Source organism: Diospyros lotus, chromosome 2, assembly GCF_014633365.1.
Source record: "Diospyros lotus cultivar Yz01 chromosome 2, ASM1463336v1, whole genome shotgun sequence".
NCBI classification, from domain to species: Eukaryota; Viridiplantae; Streptophyta; class Magnoliopsida; order Ericales; family Ebenaceae; genus Diospyros; species Diospyros lotus.
In genome coordinates this window covers 19,264,282-19,292,106 of record NC_068339.1, presented here as the reverse complement: position 1 = coordinate 19,292,106, position 27,825 = coordinate 19,264,282, and the positions used below count along the sequence as shown (strand labels likewise).

The following is a 27,825-nucleotide window of genomic DNA, read 5'->3' as shown; positions in this document are numbered from 1 at the left end:
TTTTGCTGGGGTGTATACCTAACAGTTCTATGCCTAAGTATTCCCTGGGTACTACAAAATTCATCGAATTCTTTATTATAGAACTCCAAACCATTATCTGTTCTTAAGATTTTGATCTTTCTATCTATTTGATTTTCTGCCATAGTTTTCCGAGTTTTAAGCTTCTCTAGAGTTTGATCTTTAGATTTTAATAGAAAAATCCAGACTTTCCTAGTAAAATCATCTACTATAGATAGAAAATACCTGTTGTCACCGTGAGTAGGGACCTGAGAAGGCCCCCACAAGTCTGTATGAAGATATTCTAGGCATGCCTTCGCCAGGTGAGTTCCTTTATGGAAACTTAGCCTGTGTTGCTTGCCCAAAAAAATCGAGGGACCCAACAAGCATTGATCCAAGATAGCCTTGGTTTGATAGTGCCTGAAGACCTTTCAAGCTCATATGACCAAGCCTCAGGTGCTATAATTCTGTCTTATCAGTTTTAGCAATGCATGCAGAATACATGTTAATAGAGGGAAAATAACAACCATTCAAAACATATAATCCATTTTTCTTAGCACCAGTTAGGATTAATTCATCTCCTTTAAACACATGCATAGATCCATTTTTTGCTTTATAAGAAAACCCTAGCTCATCTAAAGTGCCAAGAGATATCAAGTTTCTTTTTCCAACTTCTGAAATCTCCTTTGCCATCAAATATTCCGATTTCAAATCGGGTAGATGCCATCTTTGCCTTACATGAAGGTAACTTAGAGGGCTCTAGACACTAATTGAGACCAACACAACAAACACCCGCTGAGAAGGACTCTAAGAAAACCTAGACCGCACACAAACTAACGACAACCCTAGATTTGAAAGGAAAACCTGATTGAAATCGAAAACCCTAAGAGCCGATTTTAACACAGGCTCTGATACCACTGTTGCGAACTAACAACACAAACCTTAGGGTAATGACAGAATATGTTCAATCACAAATTGAAGACAACAAAAACAGGAAGCATGAAAACAAACATACACAAAAACGAAACGAAACTAGAAACAAAAAACAACAAAGGGAGACAAGGATTTTTACCGTGGTTCACCCAAATATAAGGCTACGTCCACGTTGAGCTCTGGAGAGAAGAGCTCATTACACTAAAGAGAAGAATGGAGATTACACCCACCGATACCTCACAAAAACCCTCTATATGTCAATGGTTCTCTAACAAAAATGCCTCAATAATCACAAGTACAGATTAGAGGCGTATCTTTAGAAATCAGAGAACATAAAAGAGAACTATACAGAGCATTCAAAAGAGAACCCACCAGAAACCCTAGCCCGAAGACGAAGACTCCTATCCCGATCTTTCTCCCCCCCTTTTACTTTCTTTCTTTTCGTCTGACCGTTCATATCCCGAGGATCGAAATTAATAGCGTCGATAGATGGCTAGGATTGCATTTCATAAAGCTTGGATGAGTGGCTGAGATAAGATCGTGCAACACGATCGATTATTCCAACATAAGGGCAATCGGGCAGGGAGAGCAATCGGGTAAAGGACAATCGGGCATAAAGGACGATCAAGCGCCTCCAAGGACAAGTGGATGGTTGCCGCGTGTTACCATCCAGCAGGTGCTACATGGCAGCCTGCGGTTGCCACACGTGACCTTCCAATCTGCTAAGCCTAACGACACTGTTTGGTGTTTCAACACCATCAATACAGATTGAACATGAATCGTGAGCTTGGTTTGCTTGAAATGATTGTACTTGGAAATTGACATTCTCATCCAAAGGTTGCAAGGTTAAGTCATTACCAACTATTCTAATCCTTCTTCTAGCATCTCAAGGGATGTTTAGTTCTTTACTTCCAGTGATAATTTTATTAACTAGACTTTGTGAAGTCTGGAATTATTGGTGTTGAAGATTTTTGGAAATTTCTTAAGATTTATTCCTAAATATCTCCTTTCTTACATATCACCTTTCCTAAACATGTTGAAGATTGATTTCCTTTCCTATTTTAGGAAATAGGAGATTTCTTGTTTTTCTTTCTTTCCTTTTAGTCTCTCGTTCCCTCTTGTATATTGTCTTTCTTTCCTTTTTTTTTTTGTATATCTTGTTTAGTATATATTGTAAAGAATATACTCAACTCAAGATAAAAGAATCATTTATTTGTTCATGATAGTAGAGCCATTTATGATTGTCCGCTTTTTTCCTGTTAGCCTTCGTTGTTGACCTTTGTTCTTCTTGCCATTTCTTGTTGGCCTTCATTGCCATCGCCTTTATTGATTTGGCCTTCATTTCCATTCTTGTTCCCTTTAATCTCCTTCATTGTTTTTTGGTTATTCGGCTAAAAGATGTCTAAGACTTTCGAGAACATTACATTCAATCTTGGAGTTGTTGTTAAGTCCTCATTGATTGGCTCAAGTGGAGAGCTTCAAAGCATCAACGCTGTTTATTGCTTGAATGGGAGGAATTATCTACAATGGTCGCAGATTGTGAGGATGCTCTTGAAGGGAAAAGGGAAGATTAGTCACTTAGATTGGATTGGTTCGAGTAGTGATGACCCCAAGTTCCAAGCATGGGATGAGGAGGACTTGATAATCATGTCCTGGATATGAATTCAATGCAGCCAAAGATTAGTAGAAATCTCATGTTCCTTCCTTTAGTGCGAGATATTTGGGAGACGCTTTAAAAAATGTACTCCATGAAGCAAGATGTTGCGATGATTTATGAATTGAAAACCAAAGTTTCATCTACAGTGCAAGGCTCTCTCTGTGTTATTGAATATTATATATTATAACTATTTGAATGGTCTTTGTCTTAAATAGATCATTATCAAGATCTTAAGATGAAGTTTGCTAAAGATACTAAAGCCCTACTTGAATTTCTTGAAAGGGATAGGATTTTTGGTAAGACTAAATATGGCATATGATCAAGTAAGAGTGTAACTGTTGGGAAAGAATTGATTACCACCACTTAGTGAGGTTTTCTCCATCATTCGAGCAGAGGAAACTAGGAGAATTGTTATGCTTGAGACAATCGATCGAAGGTTTTGCCATGATGTCTAAGAAAGGCGTAGATGATGGAGGAAATAAGTCATATAACCTAAGACAAGGGCAGAATAAGGCCAATTCCTCTAAACAGTCCCATAGTGATAGATTGTGGTGTTTCTACTGCAAAAAGCCTCGTTATACGAGGGATAATTGCTTGAAGCTTCATGGGAAGGCTCAAGTATTGGCTAGGAATGGTGGATTCAGAGGACAAAAACGAAACCAAAGCCAATCTTGCTAACAAGGAGGAAACTTCTCTAGAGGAACTACTTGTCAATGGAGAAGAATTCAACAAAAACTACATTGAAGGGCTGAAAGGTTTGCTTAACTCCTTGGTACATGTTCATTGGCTTAGAATGATACGTGTCTCATTTTTTGTTTTCTCTAGAGCTTCCAATAGCTTTTATTCCCAATCGTGGGTCATAGACTTTGGTTCTATCAATCGTATGACTCACTACCCAAATAAATTTGACAATTATATGCCTGTCCCTGGCAATGAAAGATCGTTATGGCTGGTGGATCAACTATTACAATTGTTGGTTATGGCAACATTACAATTACCCCTCTCCTTTCTTGACCTAATCTCCTACATGTTCCTAAATTGTCAACTAATCTTCTCTCCATCTCCAAAATACCAAAGCTCTGAATTGTACAATCAAATTCGTTGATACTTATTGTGTTTTTCAGGATTGGACCACAAGGAAGACGATTGGATTTGCTAAGGATAGGAATGGGTTGTACTATCTTGAAGGGATTAGAGGTGACTTAAACAGACAAAATCAGTTGTTACTATGCGCACCTGATAAAACCTCCGTCTCTCCAAAAAGGTCCAAAATTTGGCTTCATCATTTGAGACCTGGTAATCCTTCGTTTTAGCTTCTTAGAACTATGTTTCCTTTACTTTTTTAGAACATTTCAATTGATAGTTTACATTGTGATGTATGAGAGTTTGCAAAACATCATGTTGTATCTCTCCTTTTTAACTTCAATAAGATCATCTAAACCCTTCTCTTTAATTCACTCTGATGTTTGGGGTCCATCCAAAATTCCTAATGTCACTGGAGCTAGGTGGTTTGTTTCGTTTATTGACGATTGTACTTGTACCACTTGGTTGTATCTCATAAAAGAAAAATCTGATGTGACTAAAATTTTCCTATATTCCATAATATGATCAAAACTCAATTTGGGAAAAATATTAGGAGGGTTCAGTTTGATAATAGGAAAGAGTTTTTCAACTACTTTCCGATCTCCTTCTGTTAAAAGCAATGAATAGTTCATGAATCCTCATGTGTTGACACTCCTCAACAAAATGGAGTTGTTGAACACTAAAAAAGACATCTCTTAGAGGTTATTAGGGCATTACTTTTTCAATAAAATGTTCCTAAACCTTGTTGGGAAGAAGCACTTTTAATCGCTGCCTATTTGATAAGTGGGCTTCCTTCTTGTGTTATGGGCAATCAAAGCCCTCTAGTTATGTTGTCCCTATTTTATCTTTATAGTATAATCCAAGTTGTTTATCTCCAAAAATATTTGGTTGTACTTTGTATGTTCATGTCCATAAACATTGCACTAAGTTAGATCCTCAAGCCCTAAAGTGTGTCTTCATTGGTTATTCTAGTCATCACAAAGGATACACATGCTACCATCCTCCTAGTCAAAAAGTCTTTTGTCACTATGGATGTCACTTTTTCTAAAACTAACCTTTTCTACTCCGATCACTTCTCTCATTTTTAGGAGGAGACTTCAAGGGAAAATGAGAATGTGGATTTAATTTTTCTTGATGAGGTTCTACTTAGTTAAGCATTGTTAGTGCAACACCCTACACTCACACAACTTATACACACACTTGAATTACCTATGAAAAATAAGTTGAGTGGAAGTTTTAATACGAGAAAATAACTTCCATGACTTCATTAATCTGATGGATGCAAATATATATACGGAACTCCTAGAAAAACTCCTATAATTTAGGTCTAGAATACAACAACAATATATACTTATATTAGAACTAGGATTACTCAAGGATTTCCTTATCCGTCTTTAAGGAATATCCTTCTCCTTATTTATCTCAAAGTCTTCTTGTCTTTATCCTCTTGGGTGAAGCTTGAATTCTTCCTCTTATTCTTTCCAATACTCCTCCTCAAGGTGCTGAATAGATGTTCATCATTCCCAGCTTGTCTCTAATGGACTCAAATCCTTGCTTTTGCATAGCTTTAGTAAGTATTTGTTTCTTGAAATTTAGTTGGAATATGAGTAAGACTTATGCCTCCATTCTCTATTTCTTGTTTGACAAAATGTCGGTCAATCCTCACGTGTTTCATTTAGTCATGTTGAACTGGATTATTCACAATGCTAATTGTCGATTTCCTATCACTATAGAGGATTTTTGGAGAGGGTACTGGTAGGTGTAGGTCTTCCAGCATTTTCTCCACCCAAATTACTTCACATAACCCTTGTGCAATAGCTCTATACTCTGTTTCTACATTACTTCTTGCCACCACTGATTGCTTCTTGTTTCTCCAAGTTACCAAATTCCCTCATAGTTTTGTGCAAAATCCAGATGTAGACCTACTGCACTCAACATAACCAAGTCAATCAGCATCTACGAAAGCTTTTATTCCTCTATCTTGACTCTTCTTATACAAGAGTCCTTTTCCAGGGGTTCCTTTTAGGTACCTTAGAATGTGATATGCAGCCTTAAGATGTCTTCTTGTGGGAGAGTGCATGAAATGACTCACTATGCTTACAACATATGCAATGTCAGGTTGTGTGAGTGATAGGTAGATCAATTTTCCCACTAACCGTTGATATCTTCCCTTGTCTACTTGGTTTTTTGCTCTGTTGTCTTCTTTGTTCTTCCAATTAGGCTCTAATGGAGTATTAGCAGGCTTGTAACCAAGTTTTCTAGTTTCTTTCAGTAAATTGAGTGTATACTTCCTTTGAGAGATAAATATTCCTTCCTTGCTTCTTGCAACTTCCATTCCCAGGAAGTATTTTAACTCTCCCAGATCTTTGACTTCAAATGCTACCCTTAGTTGCCCCTTTAGTTTATCAATTTCTAGATCATTGGCCCTGTGATGATAATATCATCTACATAGACAATAAGGATTGCCTTTTTGCCATTAGCTTGTGATGATAATATCATCTACATAGACAATAAGGATTGCCTTTTTGCCATTAGCTCCCACTTTTGTAAATAGGGTATGATCAACCAGCCCTTGTTTGTAGACTAGTTGAATAATAGTGTCACTAAATCTCTTAAACCAAGCCCTTGGAGATTGCTTGAGGCCATATAAGGATTTCTTTAATTTGCAGACCTTCCCTTTTCTACTTTCTATTTCAAAATCGGGAGGAATCCTCATGTATATTTCTTCTTCCAGCTCTCCATTTAAGAATGCATTCTTGATGTCAAGCTGATGTAACCTCCAATCTAAATTAACAACTAATGATAATAAAATCCGGATAGAGTTAAGTTTGGCCATTGGAGCAAAAGTTTCTTCATAATCAAGCCCTTGAGTTTGGGTAAACCCTTGAACTACTAATCTTGCTTTGTACCTGTTAATGCTTCCATTTGACTTGTACTGAACAATAAATACCCATTTGCTGCCAACCATATTCTTTCCATCTGATAGATAGACAATATCCCAAATTTTATTAACTTTTAGGGCCTGCATCTCATCCATTACTGCTGTATACCTTGATTTTTATCAGATATTTTCTCATCAATGTTAGCTAAACCTATTGTGATTACTTTGAAATCATCTAGGTTTTCTTCTAGGGATTTTGAGGGATTCATCTTAAAACCAAAAAGCTGTTCTCTCAAGTAAATCTTATTTGACATGGTCTTAATCATATATAAAGACTCAAGTTTGAGCCATACCTTGGTAGCAGTGTCCTCATCATTTACCTGGCAGAGGATGTTGTCCCCAAGATTAAGAATGATCAGGCTGTAGGCAATCTCCAAGGTGTCTTGTTTTTTTTCTGGAGTCATGGTAGCAGGTAAGTCCTTTTCCCCTCCAAGTGCTTTGGCACATCTCTGTTGGACTAGATGGCTCTCACCTTCTTGTGCCACATGTTGAAGTCACTCCTATCATCGAACTTTTCGATTTCCAGTTTGGTAGATCCCATTTTCTTCCGTTCTTCTTGTTTGATATCGCGGAAACTACTAATTCTTGAATTCTTGGACCGGCTCTGGTACCGGATGTTATTTCTTGATGTCGAATTTCCTTCTCTGTCTGTCGACTGATGGACTCTTGTCTGTCTACCAACAACTCAAGAATAGAAACAAAACAAGAAAGAAAACAAAACCGAAGAACCAATTCCCCGCAAACACACACACACGCACAATGAACACTAGATATTATGTGTTCGGATTCAAATCGAATCCTACTCACGGCAAGGTTACCCCTAGTCAATCCACTATAAAGTATACAAATACAGGATTACAAGAATGAGTACATAAATCCTTACAATCAAGAACTTGAAACACAACTCTTACTCAAGCACTCCACTCAGATTTCTCGATCTCTCTCTCTCAACAACAGTGATTCACACTTAGAGAAATTAGGAGGCACGGACAAAGCTTCTTCAGAATTCTTGTCTATCCGCCTGGCTCTACTTCTTATATATATATATATATATATATATAGATGCTTCGATAACTTCAAGGAGGAGAGAATAAACGGTCAGGATAGATTTAACAAGTTAGGGTAAGGCTATTAGTGTTGCAGTCTTCTAACGGCCAAACCTATGATTAACGTTAGGCAGATATATCCTATCTGTTGGCTGCTTCTACCCATATGTCGACAGTCTACACATCATCTGTTGACTGTCTCTATCAATTTTGAGACATATACTAACAGTTGAGTTTCAGTGGCTATGAGATCACAAATCATTCCATTGTTTAATTCTCCCAGGGGTATAGGGAAACATTTGTGCATGTTATATGTGTAATATACGGGGAAGGGAATCACATCTATTTATACTTTGTATTGAACAAAAGCCATATGAATGGTTATGTATCATTTGATCATAGTGTACATACCACATGATGTTGGGAAGCAAATGCTAAGTATAATTTTCGGTTTACTGTTCTACAAGCTGCACAATAGTTGAATATTTCGTATGGATGAGAATTTGAGCTATCTGATATCTTATATACGGGAGAGTCATGATATCTGGAATTAATTGTAAGAATCTCTAAATGTTTCAATGTGTTTCATAGGTTTTGTTTGGGGAAAAAACTAAAATACCAAGCCTTAGTAGTTGGTGTCAACAGGATGGTTTGGATCGTCAACAGTTTGTGTAGGAATGCTGGAAGAGAAGAAAATTAGCATTCTGACTGTCAACAGATTTTGGTATATGGTTGACAGTTTTGGCTGGGAAAGCAGATAACTTCGACAACATATAGAAACAATTGACCAAATTAGTGCAAAATTTGAGGAACTGAAGAAGGGCATTCTGATTATCAACTCAACTGGGATAGCGGAAACCTTAAGGCATAAAGTCTCGAGAACCAAGGATAGAGAGAGAAACTTATGTGCTGAAGTTTATTAACTGTAAAACTCAATCAATTGAATACACAACATAAGCTGTATATATACAGCTTTATAACCGACAAGAGGAACTACTGCCTCATATACAAACTCACATAAACAACAACATAAAACAGAAGCCAACACTATCTTAATGTCACATTCTCTTCAACACTCCCCTTCAAATCATGCTTCTCCAGCAGCTCTTTAGGATATAGGCTTCTGTGAGATGCTTGTGTTGCTGTATATCTTTGTTCACCAGTGCTAACAAGAGTCCATGTAAGCCTGAGTTTACAACATAACATTTGAAACCGGTCTCTAGGTAAACTCTTGGTTAGAATATTATCTATCTGCTCAGATGTAGGGACATATTGAATTTCCACTTCACCTTTTTCAACCTTTTCTCTAACAAAATGCACATCAACACCAACATGTTTTGTTCTTGAGTGAAAAATAGGATTTTCAGCCATGCTCTTAGCTGCATCAGAGGACTGGAGTTGTAATATTCGGATAACCCAGCTCCACAAACAATGACTTAAGCCATAAAAGTTCCATCATTGCTAATGCAACAACTCTATACTTAGCCTCCCCTACTGAATGTGCAACCACTGACTGCTTTTTGGAGCTCTAAACAATGAGATTTTGACCGAGATACACACAAAACCCACTAGCACTCCTTCTAGTGACCTTGCACCCAGCATGGTCTGCATCGGTAAATACTGTCAAATCCAAATTTCCAAGTGTAGAAGAAAAAAATAAACTGAGACCAGTTGTCCCCTTTATATACTGAAGCAACCTCTTGCAAGCTAACCAATGTTGATTCTTAGGTTTGGCTGAAAACTGACTTAACTTGTTAACAGCAAAAGCAATATCAGGCCTTGTATATGTTAAGTATTGTAGAGAGCCTATAATTGTTCTATAGATAGCTGGATTAGTAAGTTCTTCTCCTTCATCTGTTAACGAAATTCCAGCATTCATGGGAGTATCACAAGGCTTATAGTCCTCCATACCAACTTTCTTCAAAAGATCCATAGCATACTTAGTTTGTGTAAGATAGATACCTTCTTTATTCCTTTAGGCTTCAAACCCTAGGAAATAATTGACAACTCCTAGAGTTTTTAATGCAAATTGACGGTCGAGATCATGAATACAAGCCTTAAGAGCAACAGAACTAGAGCCAGTAAGGAGTATATCGTCTACATATACAAGCACAAATAGCACATAATCATCTGTCCGTTTTATGAATAATGAAGCATCGGAAACTGACCGAACAAAACCCCAGTTAATTAAGGCTTTTTTCAGCTTATTATACTAAGCTCGAGGAGCTTGTTTCAATCCATATAAAGACTTTATCAGTCTGCAAACATGAGTTGGTTTTGAAACATTCACAAACCCTTCTGGTTGAGCCATATTCACTGTCTCAACTAAATCACCATTCAAAAATGCATTGTTCACATCCGTTTGTTGAATTTCCCAACCAAAAGACATGACTAGAGAAAAAAGAACCCAAATTGTAGGTGCCTTAACCACTGGACTAAAAGTTTCTACATAGTCTAGACCTAAATTTTGGAGAAAGCCTTTTGCAACTAGTCGGGCTTTATACTTTAAAACAGACCCATCAGGCTTAAATTTCACCCGGAAAATTCATTTGTTTCCAACAAGATTCATATCAGCAGTGTAAGGAACCAATTCCCAAGTATTATTTCTTTGTAAAGTAGTATATTCTTCTTTCATGGCTTTAACCCATTGTGAGTCTAAAAGAGCCTCACTAACTGACGTTGGTTCAAGTGAGCTCACTAAGGCATGAGGTGAGTTATGAACAAGTTGTCTGGACTTAAGACGAGTAAGCATAGGATGTACTGACGGGGCTGGAGCAATTTTATATTCGGAAAGCTTTGAGATAGGTGGAGTAGGAGACATAGAAGGTAATGTCGGAGGTGGAGAAGACAAAGGAGATGATGTAGTGGCAACAGGACTAGAATGGTCAGAATGATTAGAATTGTCTGAAGTATTCAGGATTGGATGTGGGGAAGGAGCAACTACGGGGCACTTGCAAGAAGAGGAGGAAGAAACAATAGGATGAAGAAACTCTGTAGTAGGACTGCTAGACTTTGAACTTGCAGTCTCATGAGATGAAGGAAATATAGTTGAATGAGGAAAGTCATGTTCATTAAATTGAACATGCCGAGTAGTGTATATGCGACCAGATGGATGTAAACATTTGTATCTAGGTTTAGTGGAACTATATCCAATAAAGATACACTTGGTTGAGTGAAACTCAAATTTATGCTTGTTATAAGGTCAAAGCAAAGGAAAACAAGCACAACCAAAAGGTTTAAGTAAATGATAGTTAGGAGGTTTTTGATATAACACTTCAAAAGGAACCTAAGACTGAACAGATGTGGAGGGTAGGAGATTGATCACATGAATGGCAGTGAGAAAAGCTTCTACCCAAAACTTTAAAGGCATTTTAGCATGAGCCAATAATGTCAACCCCATTTTAGCTATATGCCTATGCTTTCTCTCAGCAACCCCATTTTGTTGATGAGTGTGAGGGCATGTAAACCTAGGTTGAATACCATTGTTATGTAGGTAGGGTAAACATGCACGGTATTCCCCCCCCCCCCATTGTCAGTTTGCAAAGCTTGAAGCTTGGTTTGAAATTGATTTTCAGCTAGTTTATGAAAAGTACTGAACACGAACAAGACATTTGATTTGAGTTTTAAAGGGTATAACCAAGTGTATCTAGTGTAAGCATTTACAAAAATGATATAGTATCAAAAACCTCCCATAGACAACATTGGAGTTGGTCCCGAGAGATTAGAATACACTAGCTGTAAAGGACGAACATCAGTAATCTCTTGTAAAGCAAAAGGAAGTTGATGCAGTTTACCTATTTTGCAAGAATCACAAAGGGACAAATTGGAAGATGAACAAGAAATTCCATTTTTATTCAATACTTCTTGTAGTACATTCAATGAAGGATGGCCCAATTTATTATGCCAATCTTGGCAATTACTAGCAATTTGAGCCACGCAAACATCTTTTGACAGTTCATGAACAAATGAACATTGTCCTTTACAGCAGTATTACATGAATTAGATGAAGTAACAACTGAATTAACAGTAATTGGCTCTAGGGATTGGGCTGGAGTGCTGGTTGTAATGGAACAAGATGCTGGAACTAGCCGATATAGCCCATCCTTAAGGTGTCCCCGTAGCAGAACTTCCCCGGATCTTTTGTTCTTAATAAAACAAACATTAGAATGAAATTCAGTCACCACATTGTGCTCTCTGGTAAGTTGAGAAACACTAAGAAGATTTTTATGTATACTAGGAACATGAAGAATATTAAGTATAAAAAGAAATGAGTTTGAAGTGGTATTTAACATGCCTGAACCAACATGAGTAATTGGCAACTGTTTGCCATTGCCTATGGTGACTTTGTCCCCACCATGATAAGGTGAATGAATGGACAGGTTGTTCAGGCTTGAAGTAATGTGGTTTGTGGCGCCTGAGTCCACAAACCAAGCCGGATCAGAAAAAAAGGATTGTTGAGATATAAACTGTTTTGGAGCACTATGAAACTATGAGCTTGTCACTGATCCATTCTCATTAGTGTACGCTCCATTGGAATCACTAAAGGTTGCCATATAAGCACCTGAATTGAATTGATTCCTAACATTAAAATTTCCAGTAGGTCTACTAGTAGTTTGATTGTTCACTTGAGTAACATTTCGATCAAACCGATAATAACACTTATCCACAAAATGCCCTGGTTTTCCACACAATTGACAGTAAAACTTTCTATTTGAAGACCTGCCTCAACCTCTACCTCCTCTAAAACCCAAACCTCTTCCCCTCTGAGAATATCCTCCTCGATTATAACCAAAATTTCCATTACTTTGATGTGAAGCCACATTAACATTCATAATAGACGACATTGACTCAAATTGCAAAGACAATTGAGGCACATTCTTAGCCGCCAAACGTTGTTCATGCATAAGCAACAAATATTGGACTTTCTCCAGATCTATATCATCCATCTGATAGGTTATCAAGCTCAGGACAGTATCATGATCTTGATCTAAATAGTTTAGAATAGCAAGAAGCAATTCATTATCACTTAAAGACTTTCCTATAGCTGCTAGAGAATGACTTATAGTCTTAATCTTTAAGACATAGTCATTAATTGATAAATTCTCCTGTTTCACAGATCTTAACTGTTGTTTTAGCTGAAATGATTTGGCTATAGTTTGTCTAGCATACAATTTTTCCAGATAGAACCATACCTTGGCAGATGATTCACATTGAACCACTTGCGCTAATACTTCTTCAGTAATTGTGGAGGAGCCATCCTAAAAGCAGCTAGTCAGATCGGAGCCAGCTCATATATTTTGGATTCACCTCGGAATTCATTGTTGGATTATCTCTCGTTGAGTCAATTATGTATTTTGAAGGAGGAGAGGATTTGTTCAAGAATGAAACGAGGTCAAAGGCTCGGACTGTCACTAAGATCTGAGCCTTCCAAAAGATATAGTTCTTCGGGTCGAGCTTCAGAGGAATGAAACTGAAGGCTTTAGATACTGCTGCAAAATCGAATTGAGACATGGACGAAACATTGGATGTAGATCGAACAGGAGGAGAGGTAGAGGAGGAACGATTCTCGTGAACATAGGCCATTAGCAAGTTTGGCTCTGATACCATGTGAAACGGAAACCTTAGGGCATAGAGTCTCGAGAACCAAGGATAGAGAGAGAAACTTATGTGCTGAAGTTTATTAACTGTAAAACTCAATCGATTGAATACACAACATAAGCTGTATATATACAGCTTTATAATCGATAAGAGAAACTACCGCCTCATATACAAACTCACATAAACAACAACATAAAACAGAAAGAAAATAGAAGCCAACACTATCTTAATGTCACATTCACTTCAACACAGTTAACCGATTACTGAAAACTGTTCACAGCCCCCGTGACCTTTTTGGCAGTGAACCAATTTTTTCAGAATTGGGATTAAGCATGGCTAAGTGATGGTTCAATAAATGTTAATCCAAGTTCAAAATAAGTGATAAATAGGCTAAATTAAGTTTGATCCATGCCTAGTTGACCTTAAGGAGACATTGCATTAATGGCTTCACTCTTCCGTAATCATGCACGAACTAAACATAAATTGGGATAATGAGGAAATAAATATTTAATGTTTAAAGACTAAAAGAGTTAAGCCCTTGTAATTTCTTGTAGTAGGATCATATGGTTGGGCCTAGGAGGGCCGGGGTCTGACATTAAATGTTTACTTTTATTTTAAAATGTGAACTCTAGAGATTTGTTTTATTGCACATGATTTTTTCATTTGGTTGTCTGACCTTGAGAATGGTTTCCAGGTCTTTAATGAACCTGAATGGAAGCTCGAAATAATTGTACAGTATCTTCAGAAGTACATCTCAAAAGTATGTTGTCTTTTTAAATTTTTGAAAAATCTATTCTCAATGGTCAATCACCAATAGAATTTTCCCATTTATGCTGTTTTTAAGATGTTTGTAGTTCCTTCATGATCATTGCTCGTCATTCCTTATAAAATGTACTATTAGAAATTTACCCTAAAAGTTGAATTTTGAAAATGTTGGCTTACTCTCCAATTATTATTTGTTTTGGTTTTTTCCTTCTCTTGCTCATTACTCTAATGGACCTATAATGTTGTATTTGTGTGTCATGGCTAGGCTGCACAATGATTGCTCTCCTAATTCGGGTTGAATTAGGAAGACGCAGTATTTATAGGAGAGTAAGAACACAAAGAGAGAAGGGAAAGAGAGGAAGAGAGAGAGAGCGTGAGAATGTTGAGGAAGAAATCAGAATTCTCTTTGATATTCTCAATAATCCCATCCGTGAGGATCTTGGGAAATTTATACAAGTTGTTAAGATAGTAGATGCTGCCACAGTAGATTCCACACACCTCTATGGTTTTAACCAGTGTTATTAAAGGCCTAAGGTGTACTAAGACGCGAGCCTGGTGGAACTAGGCGCAAGTTAATAAAAAAAATAAAATAAAAATATGTCTTAGTTGAAGAAAAAGGTATAAAATAGGTCATAACTTCTAATAATATTTTAACAAGCATGTTATAAAAATAACTCCTTCAAGAACAAACAAATATCCAATAACAATAAGAAATCAACTGTTCCTAGGCTTGTTGCCCTTTGTGTTGAAACTTGTAAGTCGAAACTAGAAAATAAATAAAGAGAGGAGACAACAATGAACAAACATACTTGGAAACTGTTCGTTGTTTCCTTTGTTTGTTGTTTGATGTTTCCCGTTGCTACTTAAAGTTGGGTTGTCCGTTTGAAGATGGGAGAGGAGAGCCGAGAAGGTAGATGATGCAGTAGTTGTGCTGTCCGTTTGAAGAAGAGAGAGGAGAGTTGAGAAGGGAGACAAGTTGTGGAGTTGTGTTGTCCGTTTGAAAAGGGCGAGAAGAGTTGAGAAAGGTGTTGTCCGTTTGAAGAGGGAGAGGAGAGCCAAGAAGGGAAGGGCGGAAGGCTGTGTTGTCATAGTTGTCCGTTTGAAAAGGGAGAGGAGAGCCGAGAAGGGTGGTTGTGCTATCTATTTGAATAAGGAGAGCTGAGCTCGAGCCGAGCGAGAAGGGATGACTGTGTCGTTGCAGGAGTCCGTTTAATAAGGGAGAGGAGAGCCGAGAAGGGAGAGGAGTCCTGGTTGTCTTGGAGTTGTGCCGTGACTGTCATCTGAGGGAGAGGATAGCCGAGAATAGCCAAGAAGGGAGAGGAGAGTTGCTAGACGTGACAACTCTGCAGACTTGACTTTTGGAGATTTCTTGTATCTTAAGTCTCTTTGTTTCAGTTTTTCAGAATATCTTGATTTCTTTTATTTAGGTATAATTTGAATTAGGATTAGATTTGATTAAAATATAACAAGAAATCAATTCCAATTTAGTATTTTCATAAAATTTGAAAAGTAATACTAAAATTAAACTAAAGCAAACTAGGCACAGCCTTGGCACGCCTAAGCCCAAGGCTGAGCCTGAGGGCCTGGGTGTGTCCAGGCACGCCTGGGCAGATCTCACTTGCCTGGTTTGTTTCTAGGCGCCAAGCTTGCACCTGGTATCAAGGCGCGCCTTTAATAACACTGGTTATAACAACCCTTTTGTCCTTCTCTAACCACTTGCACATGGACTTCCTCTAAGTTTAACAAACTTATAACAGTAAAAATTTAAAAAAAAAATTCCCATAAACCGTGGTCCTTCTCGTGACAATTCCCCCTCCCTTAACAAATTTCTTGTCCTCGAGAAATACTAAGGAGGCTGGCAAATCTTGGGAATTGTTTAAGTAAATCAGGCAGATACTTCCAAGTGTTGCTTCCTGCTGAACCGTTCTACCACTTCACTAGGACTTGGATAAGTGGGGCTCCTTGATTGTAAACCACCCTCTTATCAAGTATGGCTTCAGGCTCTTCTAGCCTATCGATCTCCTTAGGTAGTGGTGGCAATGTCAGGTTCACCTACTCTGTGCCCATCGACTTCTTCAAGAGAGAGACGTGGAACATGGGGTGAATGTGGGATTCCTTAGGGAGCTACATATGATATGCTACTTTCCCAATCTTAGCAGTTATAAGAAATGGCCCAAAATACCTGGGGCTGAGTTTGGACACCGGTCCTCGAGTGATGGATTTTAAATGAGGATACCTTATCCTTAGGTACACCTTCTCCCTTACTGCAAATTCTCTATCATTTCTCTTCTGATCAGCAAATTGTTTCATCTTATTATGGGCTGATGCTAATTCTTGCTTCAGCTATTGCAAAACCTCCTTCCTATGCTGTAGATACTCTTCAACTACAACCGTGGTAGTGTCTCTCCTATAGCTGGCAAAATGGGTGGTTTGTACCCAAATAGGGTCTCAAATGGAGACATTTTGAGGGAGGTATGGTGGCTAGAGTTATACCACCATTGGGCCAAGGACAACCACCTATGCCAACCCTTAGGTTGCATGAAACAAACACATCTTAAGTAAGTCTCCAAGCTATGGTTCACCCTCTCTGTTTGGCCGTCAGATTGAGGATGATAGGTTATGGACATATTCAACTTGGTTCCCAATCCCTTCATGAGTTCTTGCCACAAGAGACTCGTAAAGATCTTATCACGATATGAGATTTTAGATTTAGGAGTCCCATCTAATGCCACCACTTGATCTGTAAAGACCCTAGCCACTTCCTGGGCTGTATAGGGATGAGCCATCCCTATAAAATGGGCAAATTTTGTTAACCTATCAGCAACCACCAATATACTGTCCTTCCATTCTAACTTAGGCAACCCCTCGATAAAATCCATAGATACACTAGCCTATGTGTGATCAAGGACGGGTAGAGGTTTTAAGAGGCCCCGGATAGGATACGGTCTCATACTTCCACCTCTTACAGGTGTCACATGCTAGCACAAACTCTTTCTCACCTGCCTTTTAGCTTGGGCTAATGGAATAATTGCCTTACTCAGAGGTAAGTATTTTGAATCCTAGAATGCCCCCCCAATGGAGACTCATGCAGGGCTGTAAAATTCTCCTCTTGAGATCATCGTTGTTTCCAATCACCAACCTACCCTTATACCTCAATAGACCATCCACTAGTGTGTACCTATCTTCATCCTAATGACCCACAAGCAACCTTTCCAACAATTCCTTCACTCTTTCATAGCTATTTATCACTTCTTGGCACCACCCATAAATTAGCCACAAAACTTCCCTCTTCATGGCCCCTTGAGAGTGCATCTGCTGCCACATTTTCCTTACCCTTTTTGTATTGTATAGAATAATCCAACCCCATCAGCTTGGTCATTCCCTTCTTTCGTAATTGAGTATGCAATTTCTGTTGTAACAAAAATTTCAAACTCTCATGATCCATCTTCATTATAAACTTATCTCCTTCTAAATAATTTCTCCACTTCTCAACAACCATTAACACTGTTATAAACTCTCTCATATATGTTGAGCCCCATGTGCCTTGGGCTCAAGGCCTGGTTTAGGAATGCTAATGGCCTTCCCTCTTGCATTAGCACTACTCCTACCCTTGTCCTACATGCATCTGTCTCCAAAATAAAGGGTTTGTTGAAATCAAGCAACCCTAGGACAGGCACCCTACTCATAGCCCCTTTTAATCTTTCAAAAGCTTCTTCAACCTCTTGCCCCCAGCTGAAACCTGCCTTCTTTAAGAGATCCATCAAAGGTTTTCTGATAATACCATAACCCTTCACAAATCAGCGATAGTATCTAGTAAGCCCAAGAAATCCCCTCAAAGCCCTTATTGTAGTTGGTTTGGGCTAAGCCACCATGGCTTCCACCTTTCTTGGGTTTGTGCTAACCCCATCTCCTAATATTAAGTGCCCCAAATATTCCACCTGATCTTGACCAAAAGCACACTTAAACTTTTTGATAAAGAGCTAGTTAGATCCAAGGACCTCAAAGGTGGTTCTTAGGTGAGTTAAGTGCTGGTCCAGGGTTTGGTTATAGACAAGGATGTCGTTAAAAAATACAAGTATGAATTTTCTTAGATAAGGTTCAAAAATTCAGTTCATGAGGGATTGAAAGGTGGATGGGGCATTGGTGAACTTGAATGGCATCACCAAAAATTTAAAGTGCCCATGGTGTATTCTAAAGGCAGTTTTGTGAATATCCTCGGGCCTCATTCTAATCTGATGATAGCCCAAGCGTTGGTCAAGCTTGGAAAAGAATTTGGCATTGAGTAATTCATCCAAAAGGTCTTTTACAAGAGGTATGGGAAATTTGTCTTTGATGGTGATGGCATTGAGTTGGCAATAATCCACACAAAAATGCCATGATCCATCTTTTTTCTTGACTAATAAAATTGGAGAAGCAAAAGGATTTTGACTAGGTCTAATTAAAGATTGGTGTAACATTTCCCTAACCATTTTCTCAATCTTAGTCTTTTGGATTGGGGGGGGGGGGGGGGGGTATCGATACAACCTAATGTTGATAGGTTTAGCATTTGGTTTGAGGTGGATAGCATGATCCAATACTCGAAGAGGAGGAAGGGTGGTCGGGTCAGTAAAAAGGTCCTCAAATTCTATCAATAAGGTATAATGGTTGTACCTGATCAAGCTTCCCTTGGTGAGTGCTGACTGTTAAGTAGAATTCCCCTTACGCTGCCTTGTTAGGGCCCTCCACTGCCACAATAGAGAGCAATTGTGTCAATTGGCTCCATTTGTTCTTGAAGACCCTCTGCAATCTCTTCCCAATAATCATTTTACAGGTCCCGGTCTCTTTTCCCCTTGTGAGAGTCATCTTCCCTCCTCCCTTCTCAAAAGAAACCTCCATTTGGTTAAAGTCAAAACTTATGGGACTCACCCCTTTCATCCAGTCAACTCCTAACAACACGTCACAACCTCCCAGTTGCAGAAGCCTGAGATCGGCCTCAAACTGCTCCCCCTACATCTCCCAACAAAAACCATTGGAGGCTGACTTGCTTAGTACTTTACTCCCATTAGGCATTGTCATGCTCAAGGGTTGGGTTCCCATGAGCTGACATTTCAACCTTCTAGTTGTGTCTTCATCTAGAAAACTGTGGGTGCTCCCACTATCGATCAGAATCATAAGGCTATAGTCCTTCACCTTCCCCTCTACCTTGATAATCTTATTATTGGTCACCCCCTTCAAGGCATGAAGTGAGATCTCTCCACTCTCTTCTTCCCCTGACTCTCCACACTCTTCAATCTCTTCTCCTTCTTCCAACATTTCGCTAGTTTCTCCTTCCAACAGTAATATTTGACACTTGCATTGGTGTCCGGGATAATATTTATCCCCACACTTGAAGCACAAGCTAGGTTGTCTCCTATGCTCAATGGGTCTTCCTCCCGAGTTTTGTCCCCCGAAATTCCCCCCGGAATTCTCACCCCTGTGTTCCCCTTAATCAACTCACAGTTATAACCTTTTCCCTCGATTAAAGGTCTCCATTGTCATAGCCTTCTGTTGTTGCCTTTGCTTACTCATCAAGGTTTCCACCGCCATCTCTTGCAATTAGGCACTCTCTGCTGCCTGTTCTACGATTCGGGGTCTTATCTTTTTAACCATAGGTCTTCGATCATTACATTACTGAGACCACTCAAGAAACTAGACACAAAGTAGGCCTCCGTAAGATGAGGATTGTGGTTAATCATTAAAGACCTCAATTCCTCGAACCTCCTTTGGTAGGCCCTCACTTCCCCAACTTGTCTTAGTTTATTAAACTCCTTTATGATATCCGACATACTCCTCTCCCCAAAATGTTCACACAATTTATCAGAGAATTCCTCCCAAGTATAATTCTCCCTTACTCTAGTCCACCCCTGAAACCAGACATCTACCACATCATCAAAGTATGTTGCAGCTAAGGTCACTCTTCTACCTTCTAGTATGTTATACCAGTCGGACTTTTTTTGCATTTCTTCAACCACCATCTAGGGTTGGTCCCTTTAATTACAGGGATCTCCATCCGGGGCATGGGAAACCCCAAATGATGAGGATTGCCTTGACCCTCCCGTCCTCTGTCCATCATTGCTTCTACTTCTTCTTTTGGATCTATCTCAATTTTAGAGGTCCCATTCATCCGATTCATCCTATTGGTCTGTAAAATAGGCTTTGTTCTCTCCCTAGGAGGAAAATCAAGAGAGATTCTTACTGAATTTTGGTGAGTGAACATCACCATGAATTGTTGTATTTCGTCTCTTTTACCATTTTTGTAAAAAGAAGGGAGAGGTAGGGGCAGCCAAGGAAAAAGACTAGAGGGCAGAAGGGTCAAATTCGATTAGGGGGAGAATAACAACCGACATGGCTGCAACAGACTAGGGAACACGTATAAAAGGAAAGGGAAAAAGGAGAAAGGGGTATTTGGAAAATTTGGAATAAGTCGTGGGAGAGTGAAGGCCCTCTCGAATAGGCCGATATTTGCTTTCTTTTGTTTTGTATACGTTCATAGTTGATGTAAGCTTATGTAATTGGAGAATACCTATTGTGTCGATTGCTAGATTCAATCAATTTTGTGAGGGTTCTACCACCTCTCTCATCTGCGAGAGAGCTCCGTCCAGTCTCCTTTCCAACCCTTCGATTGAGCTTTCCACCTTGCGATCTACTGCCATGATCATCTCGTGATTCCAGTTGGACCCAATCTCCAATTAATCCACTGTGGCGACCCCACTCTTGAAAATCCCGCGACCAAGAAATCCGGGAGGAAGTGCCAAAAAGAATGATACGGATATAACTCAATTTAATAAAACATTCCCAATCTTATTCATTTATCATCAAAAGCCAAAATAAATACTTGTAATTCAACTAAGTTAACATATCCACTAGGGCCTAACCACCCACAAATCTCAGAAACGTAGTTGAGTTCAATCATAACACAATAAAATAACCTGTTCCTACACTAGAACACCCCCAAAGATCTTTTGGTCAGGATTGCTCTATACTCAATTCTACCCACTCGAGGATCAAGCTCCATTGGCCTCACTCTCTTCTATAACTTTTTCTCTATCTGGAATTATGCAAAAGCAAGTATGAGCCACAAGGCTCAGCAAGTATAATTTAAAAAGAATGTGAAGCAATAAGAATCAAAACAACATTGAATAACATAATACATTAAGTGCACCCATATTATGCCTCACCATATCATACAAAAATGCATATATGCCCACATACCCACTTCATATCAAAATGTAAACATGCATAGGCGCACACATATAGGCATATATATATAGTCCTTGGGGCCCATTCAAGACTTAGCTCAACCCAAGGACTTAAAATACTTACACATCATATGGTCCTTGGGGCCCATTTATAGCTCCACCCAAGGCCTTGAAATATGCACACATATCCATGCATTACACACACCGTCACGCTCATGATTGCAATTTTACTCCCCAAAGGCGAACAATCAAGATTAAAATTAATGAATGGACTTAATAATAATTAACTTGATGTTTGGGGGCAGTTTATAAATAGATCAGAAGGTATCAGTAAATAATAGGGCAGAACGGTTGACAGATCAATGAAAACGATCAATAGTTAGAATAACAACTGCAACACAAACAACATGTACAAGAACAAAAATACATGTAAGACACACCAAACTCTCGCATGACTTATCCCTAACCAAGAAAAGCATCATTCCTTTGAAAAATATAGGGTGAATCGAACCCTATTGAGACTTTTAACAAGTTTCATCAAGAAATTAGGGAAGAACCACAAGATTAACATAATACTATAAACAAAATCCATTCAACCAAGCATAAAGGTTTTCAAGAACAAAATCTCCAAAGTAAAGGATCCAACGATTCTGCACCAAAAAGGGAATTAGGAACTTGCATCCAGAAGGAAAAAGATTTAAGGACTTGCCTTTGAAAGAAAAGAGGAGTAAGAACTTGCAAAGGGGATTAAGAACTTGCGTATGAAAGGAAAAAGAGAAGTAAGAACTTGCAAAGAAGGGTAAGGAACTTGCCTTTGATTACTTGGGGAAAGCTGCCACAAAGAAAAAGAAGCATAGACTGGACTGGATAGAAAAATTGCACCAAAGAAGAAGAAAGAAAGCAACAGAATAGCCGTTGGAAAAAGAAGCCGAACACTGGAGCAGCACCCTCACGCCTCCAAGAGCTTCGGAAACCAGAAAGAAAGAGAGAACAAGAAGCAATCTCCTATGGCTTGAACCCTCCCCCTTTTTAAAGCTTTCGGAAATCAAAGATCGAGAAGGAGAAGGATAATAGAAGAAGAAGACTTATCTTCCTACTAGGACTCCAATTTTCCAGCCACCCCTTCTTTTCTTTTCTTTTCTTTTATATTTATATGCATATATAATCTCTTTATATAAATATAAGTATATCTTAATATAGAATAGTGTTGAGTAATTGACCGAACACTTTGCACAACACTTTGCATACAATTCTCACACTCACACAAAAGAACAGAAAAGAAACAAGAGTCAAAAGGGTTTATCTTGGTTTAGACTTTAAATGAATCAAAGTCCTACGTCCAGACTATAGGTGACACCACAAAATCCACTATAAAACAGATAGGTACACACACAAAGCCTTCTCACACAGGCTTCCCTCACAGAGATTACAAAGTCTAAGAACCTAGGTTTTTCTCTCCTCTCGTGTACATGAAAAACTTAAGAAAACGCGCATCAGAAACATAGTCGGCCCCTATATTTATAGAGGATAGAGGAGGCAACAATTATAAGACATTTAAAAGAAAACAAAAAGTTAGTACTAACCGTTACATGGTTAGTTATCGTTACAATGGTTTTTTTTTAAAAAAATAAAACATAACTTCCGATTTCTTTAATGCTGTTATTTTGACTTTTAAGACTTAATTTGTGCAAACTTCAACAATTTCTCCACCATTTTCATAAGTTGAGTCTTCAATCTTCAGATTCTCCTGTCGATTCTGCATCTGCCGTCTTCCTTACCTTCCTTCTTCCACATCCCAAGCTTGACTGCTTAGGCTTCCTGAAGCTATTTGGAGTAGCTTCAAACAGTGCTTCAACTTGGCTGCTGGAATGGCCTTGGTGAACATATCTACTGCATTGTCTTCACCAACTACCTTTACCAGCTTAAGATCCTTCCTTTCTAGAACCTCCCGAATGAAATGATGCCACACATCAATGTGCTTTGTGTGTCCATGATGGGCCTGGTTCTTAGATAGGTGAATCACACTCTGGCTGTCACACATAATAGTAGTGTCTATCACCCTTCCAAGTAATTCTCCTAGCAATCCTTTTATCCACAATGCTTCCTTAATTGCTTCTGAAATAGCAATGTATTCTGCCTCGGTGGTTGACAAGGCTACTACATGTTGTAAACTTGCTTTCCAACTTACTGTAGCATCCCAAACCTTGAAAACATAACCGGTTGTGGAGCTTCTTCTATCCAGATCTGCTGCATAGTCAGCATCTAAATGTCCTAGGATACTAGCCTCACTTTCCACCTTGGCTCCGCCATAAACTAACACTATATCCAATTATCCTTTCAAGTACTTAAATACCCATTTAACTGCACTCCAATGAGGTTTTCTAGGGTTTGCCATAAACTGACTGATCACACTCATTGCATGTGCTAGGCCTTAGGGTTGTAAATGAGCTGAGTTGCTCGACGTTCGGCTCGGAAAAAGCTCGTTCGTGTTTGGCTCGATTCATAAACGAGCCAAGCTTGAGATTGGATTTAAAGTTTGAAAGTTAAACGAGCTGAGCTTGAGCACCCAATACTCGGCTCGTGAGTTGGCTTGTATGTAAGCTCATGAACCAGTTCTCGAGCTGGTTTGTTTGTAAGCTCGTGAAGGGGCTCGCGAGCTGGCTCGACAAATGGGCTCGTAAACAAAGTTCGTGAGCTAGCTCGATTGTAAGCTCGCGAACCAGCTAGCGAGCTGGCTCAACAAATGGGCTCATAAACAAAGCTCGTGAGTTTGCTCAATAATTGGCTCGTGATCAAGTTTGCCAATTCGTTTGGAAATGAGCTTGTGAGCTAGGTTGACTATGAGCTCGTGAATAAAATGAATTGAGTTAATAATTAGAGTTAATTATGTAAATTTAGCAATATGCCAATATATATAAAATAAAAATATATAAAGAAATAATATTTTATTCCTTCAAATTAAATGACTAAATAATATCAATCTTATAAAAATATTAACATTATATTAAAAATAATCTCTTGACAATCACATGAATTTTTATACAATAAATTGAATATCAATATGTATAATTTTTAAATAAGTCAACAAGTAAATAAATATCAAAAATTGAAATTTTAGAAAAAAAGATACTGTTTTTGTGATGATTCAAACCTACAACATTTAGATTTTTATATTTTAAATAGCATTTTTACCAAGATTTGAAGACTAAAGTTGACGTTTTTTTTATATATATATTTTGACCTTTTTTTTTTTTAAGCACATTGCCCTGCTAATTTGAATAATTTCTGCCTTCATCTGTTCCACTTTAAAGGGTCAAGGTTTTCATTTGCAGTGGCACTGTAGGTTTAGAGTTCAACATTTCAGATCTTTATGCTGATTAAACTAAAATTTCTTTCTAATTAATTATAATAATAACCCACAATTCATAAGTCAAAAAACATGGATTAGATTTGTTTGTCTGATTTGTTTATAGTTTTGCTTTTGGGTAAAAGAAGTGAAAGTTATTGCAAAAGCTGAGGATTAGACATCTTTGTGTTTATCAATCCATAGTAGAAGACAGATATGGGTGAAAGTGAAAATCAAAATGGATCTCTTTTCTTGATCTTATTGTCTCAGTGATGTTAATCTATTGCACAAGCTGCGGATCTCTATTTTGTAAAGTCGATTGTTTGACTGTCTTGTTTCAATGTTTTTACCTCAAAAGAAAAAAAAAAGAGAGAGAAAAATAGCGATCTGATCAGGAAGCAATGTTGGTAACAAAAGTAGGATTCTTTTGCATGAATTTGAAATAAATTTTTTAGAGTGTCCAATATTTTTGCACAACAATTCATAATATTCTAAGTTCTCCCTACATCTGGCAGACCATTCTTACTTGACTCTCCTCATGAGTCCTGCCATGGACATAACTTTTTTAGAGTATCCCATCACGACCTGACCTCAACTTCTGCGTGTCCGAATAAATTTCTTGCCAAAATTTTTGGAATATTAATAAAATACGTTTTTTTAGAAAAAAAAAATTCTACATTTTACTTTTCCTTTTCTCTTTTCGTTATTTTCTTTTTCTTTTCCTTTTTTTCTTTCTTCTCCTTCTTCTTCCTTTCTGTGTCTCCCCTGTAACGCACGAACAGCCCGCGCGCCAGCAGCCACATTGCCGGTTGTCGCCTTTGTTGGTCGTCTCTCGAGCCTCCGACGATCGTCCCCACGACCCTCACTCCTCTCTCTAGCTGTCGCCGTCGCCATGCACCCTTAGATCTGCACCGACCGACGACCGCCTTCCAAATCGCAGTCGCTATCATCGACCCAGATCGTCGTTGCCACTGCCACTCAAACCGCCACTGTTGCTAGCATCTCGTGCCACTCAGATCGGCGTCACTGCCACGCCGCCTATCAGCACCACCATCGGTTGCTCCCAATTAGATTCGACCCTGACCCAACCCGATTAGATCCGATCCATCTCTGATCCGATCAGATCCAACCCATCCAACTAGATCCGACCCATAAGATTTTTCCCAGAATCGGTCAGATCTAGTTAGTACCGAAATCCATAATGCCAAAACCTCGATCTTGATGCGGTGCCTGCAGAGTCTTGAGAAGACAATGTACCCCACCGAGCATCTTTACCTCTTACTAGGATCTACTTATTTTGCTGCCATCCACAACGTTTTTTGTGCCAAAAATGCCTCCATCCTCTTGGCCCATCTTTCGGTAAGTGATCGATATGGGGCTATCGTTACACACACTATTGAAGCTCAAGCTCGACTTTAAAATCTCGTTTATGGCTGTGTATCCCATATTAATGCCCTCCCACAACAAGTTAGTGATCTGGAAGCTTATCTAGTTTTATTACAAGAATTTGTAAACTCTTATGCATATTCTCAACCTATTTCAAATTGGTCTCTCCCACAACCCAATCCAGATCCTATTCCAGAACCTGATCCGAGCTTTGTAGATATTTTTGGACCCATCTCGTTTTCTAGAGGCTACTTCTCTACCTTATCCCGTCGACACTAGCAATAGCTAGTGGCCATTCCGAGACAACGTCGATGAGCTTGAACCCGTCGTGTTTGGCAATCATCATCGGCACTGAGCATTGGCGACATTTCAAGCTATCAATGTGGGTGAATTAGTTTCTATGGTTTGATTTCTTTTTTTGTTGTAATTGTATTACCTCATGGTTTGATCTCTTGTAAATGTTTTAAACATATGGAATGAATGTCATGTTTTGACTTTTTGAATGTCATATTTACAATTTTTATATCAAAAACGAATTATTAAGATTTAACTAACACTATTATAAGAAATTCTTAATAAATACACGATTATAATTATTAAGATGTTATAATTATTTGTCATAATTTAAATAATTATGACAATGTCATAATTTTATCATTATATTATATTATTTTATTTTTACCAATTAAATAATTATTAATATTATTTTATTTTTTTACTTAATAACTAAATACTTAAAAAAATTAAAATGCCCAATCTGATATCCCCCTCCCTAATTCTCATTTCCGAAACCCTTTGAACTCTTCCCCCCCTCTCTCTCTCTCTCTCTCACTCTCTGAACTCCCGTTGTCTGCCCCTCCGGTCGCAGCACCGCATCTAGATCGGCCTTTGCCTTCGGTCATTGTTGGCCCTAGGGGTGTTCAAAAAAATCGGGTCACTGCGGAAACCGGCCAAACCGAACCGAACCGATCGATTTTTTTTTTTGCGGTCGAAAATGGTTTGGATTTTGTCCAAACTGCGCGGTTTGCGGTTTGAACAATTTGCGGTTCGGTTTGGTTTTAAACCGAACCGCCCAAGAAAATAATAAAAAAAATTATAAAAAAATTATTATTATAAAAATCTAATAATTGGCAGCCCATCCTATTTATTTTTTACATTATTTTGTCTTTATTTTTTGCTCCTATTTATTTACATTTAATTATCTTTATTTACCAATATTTGTCCCTTTTTTTACCATTTTTAAATATCTTTTTTAGTGATTTTAAGTAGCATTTCAAACCGCGGTAAATCGCACCAAACCAGACTGCGGTCTGGTTTGGTTGAAAAACCGCACTAGCGGTTTGGCGTGCTGAAAATGATTCAGACCGGCCAAATCGCACCGCGAACACCCCTAGTTGGCCCCTCCGCCTCAGTCTTTGGCGGTTTTCGTCGCCTCAAGATCTGCCGCGGGTCGTCATCGCTGCCTCTAAATCGGCCTCCGGTAGTTGTCCGCCTCCATCTTCGATTGTTGTCGTCGCCGCTGCCTCTAGTTCAGCCTCCGATCTTCGCCTAGGAGTTTTTTGCAAAGATTGGTAAGTTTTTTTTCCCATTCTTTTCTTTGTTGATTCGTATATATATTTATTTTGATTCTAATTTTGTATTTATATAAAAATGTATTTTGTAATGTTAAAAGATTTTTTGGAATTAATATTTTAAATATACATATGTTAGTTTTATACAAAATTGTGTTAGGACTGCTAGTTATATGACTATACTGTTCGCACAGAGTGCTAGTTATGTTAGAATGTCACAAGGGATGGAATTCACTGAAAATTCCTCCATGTTTCCTGTTGATGGCTCAAGTAAGGTACCATCAG

General features: G+C 38.5%; 1 protein-coding gene across 6 annotated transcripts in view; it reads left to right on the top strand.

The window, feature by feature from the left end:
- The window catches only part of LOC127795796 (negative regulator of systemic acquired resistance SNI1), a 55,976-nt gene that overhangs the window by 10,605 nt on the left and 17,546 nt on the right, over positions 1-27,825 (top strand). For 5 of the 6 annotated variants that reach the window (XM_052327699.1, XM_052327703.1, XM_052327702.1 and 2 more), the window contains exon 12: positions 13,950-14,015. The exons of the other annotated variant lie outside the window; for it this stretch is intronic. In XM_052327699.1, the coding sequence (XP_052183659.1) occupies positions 13,950-14,015 (66 nt within the window). The remainder of the gene's footprint in view (positions 1-13,949; positions 14,016-27,825) is intronic. 6 annotated transcript variants of the gene reach the window in all.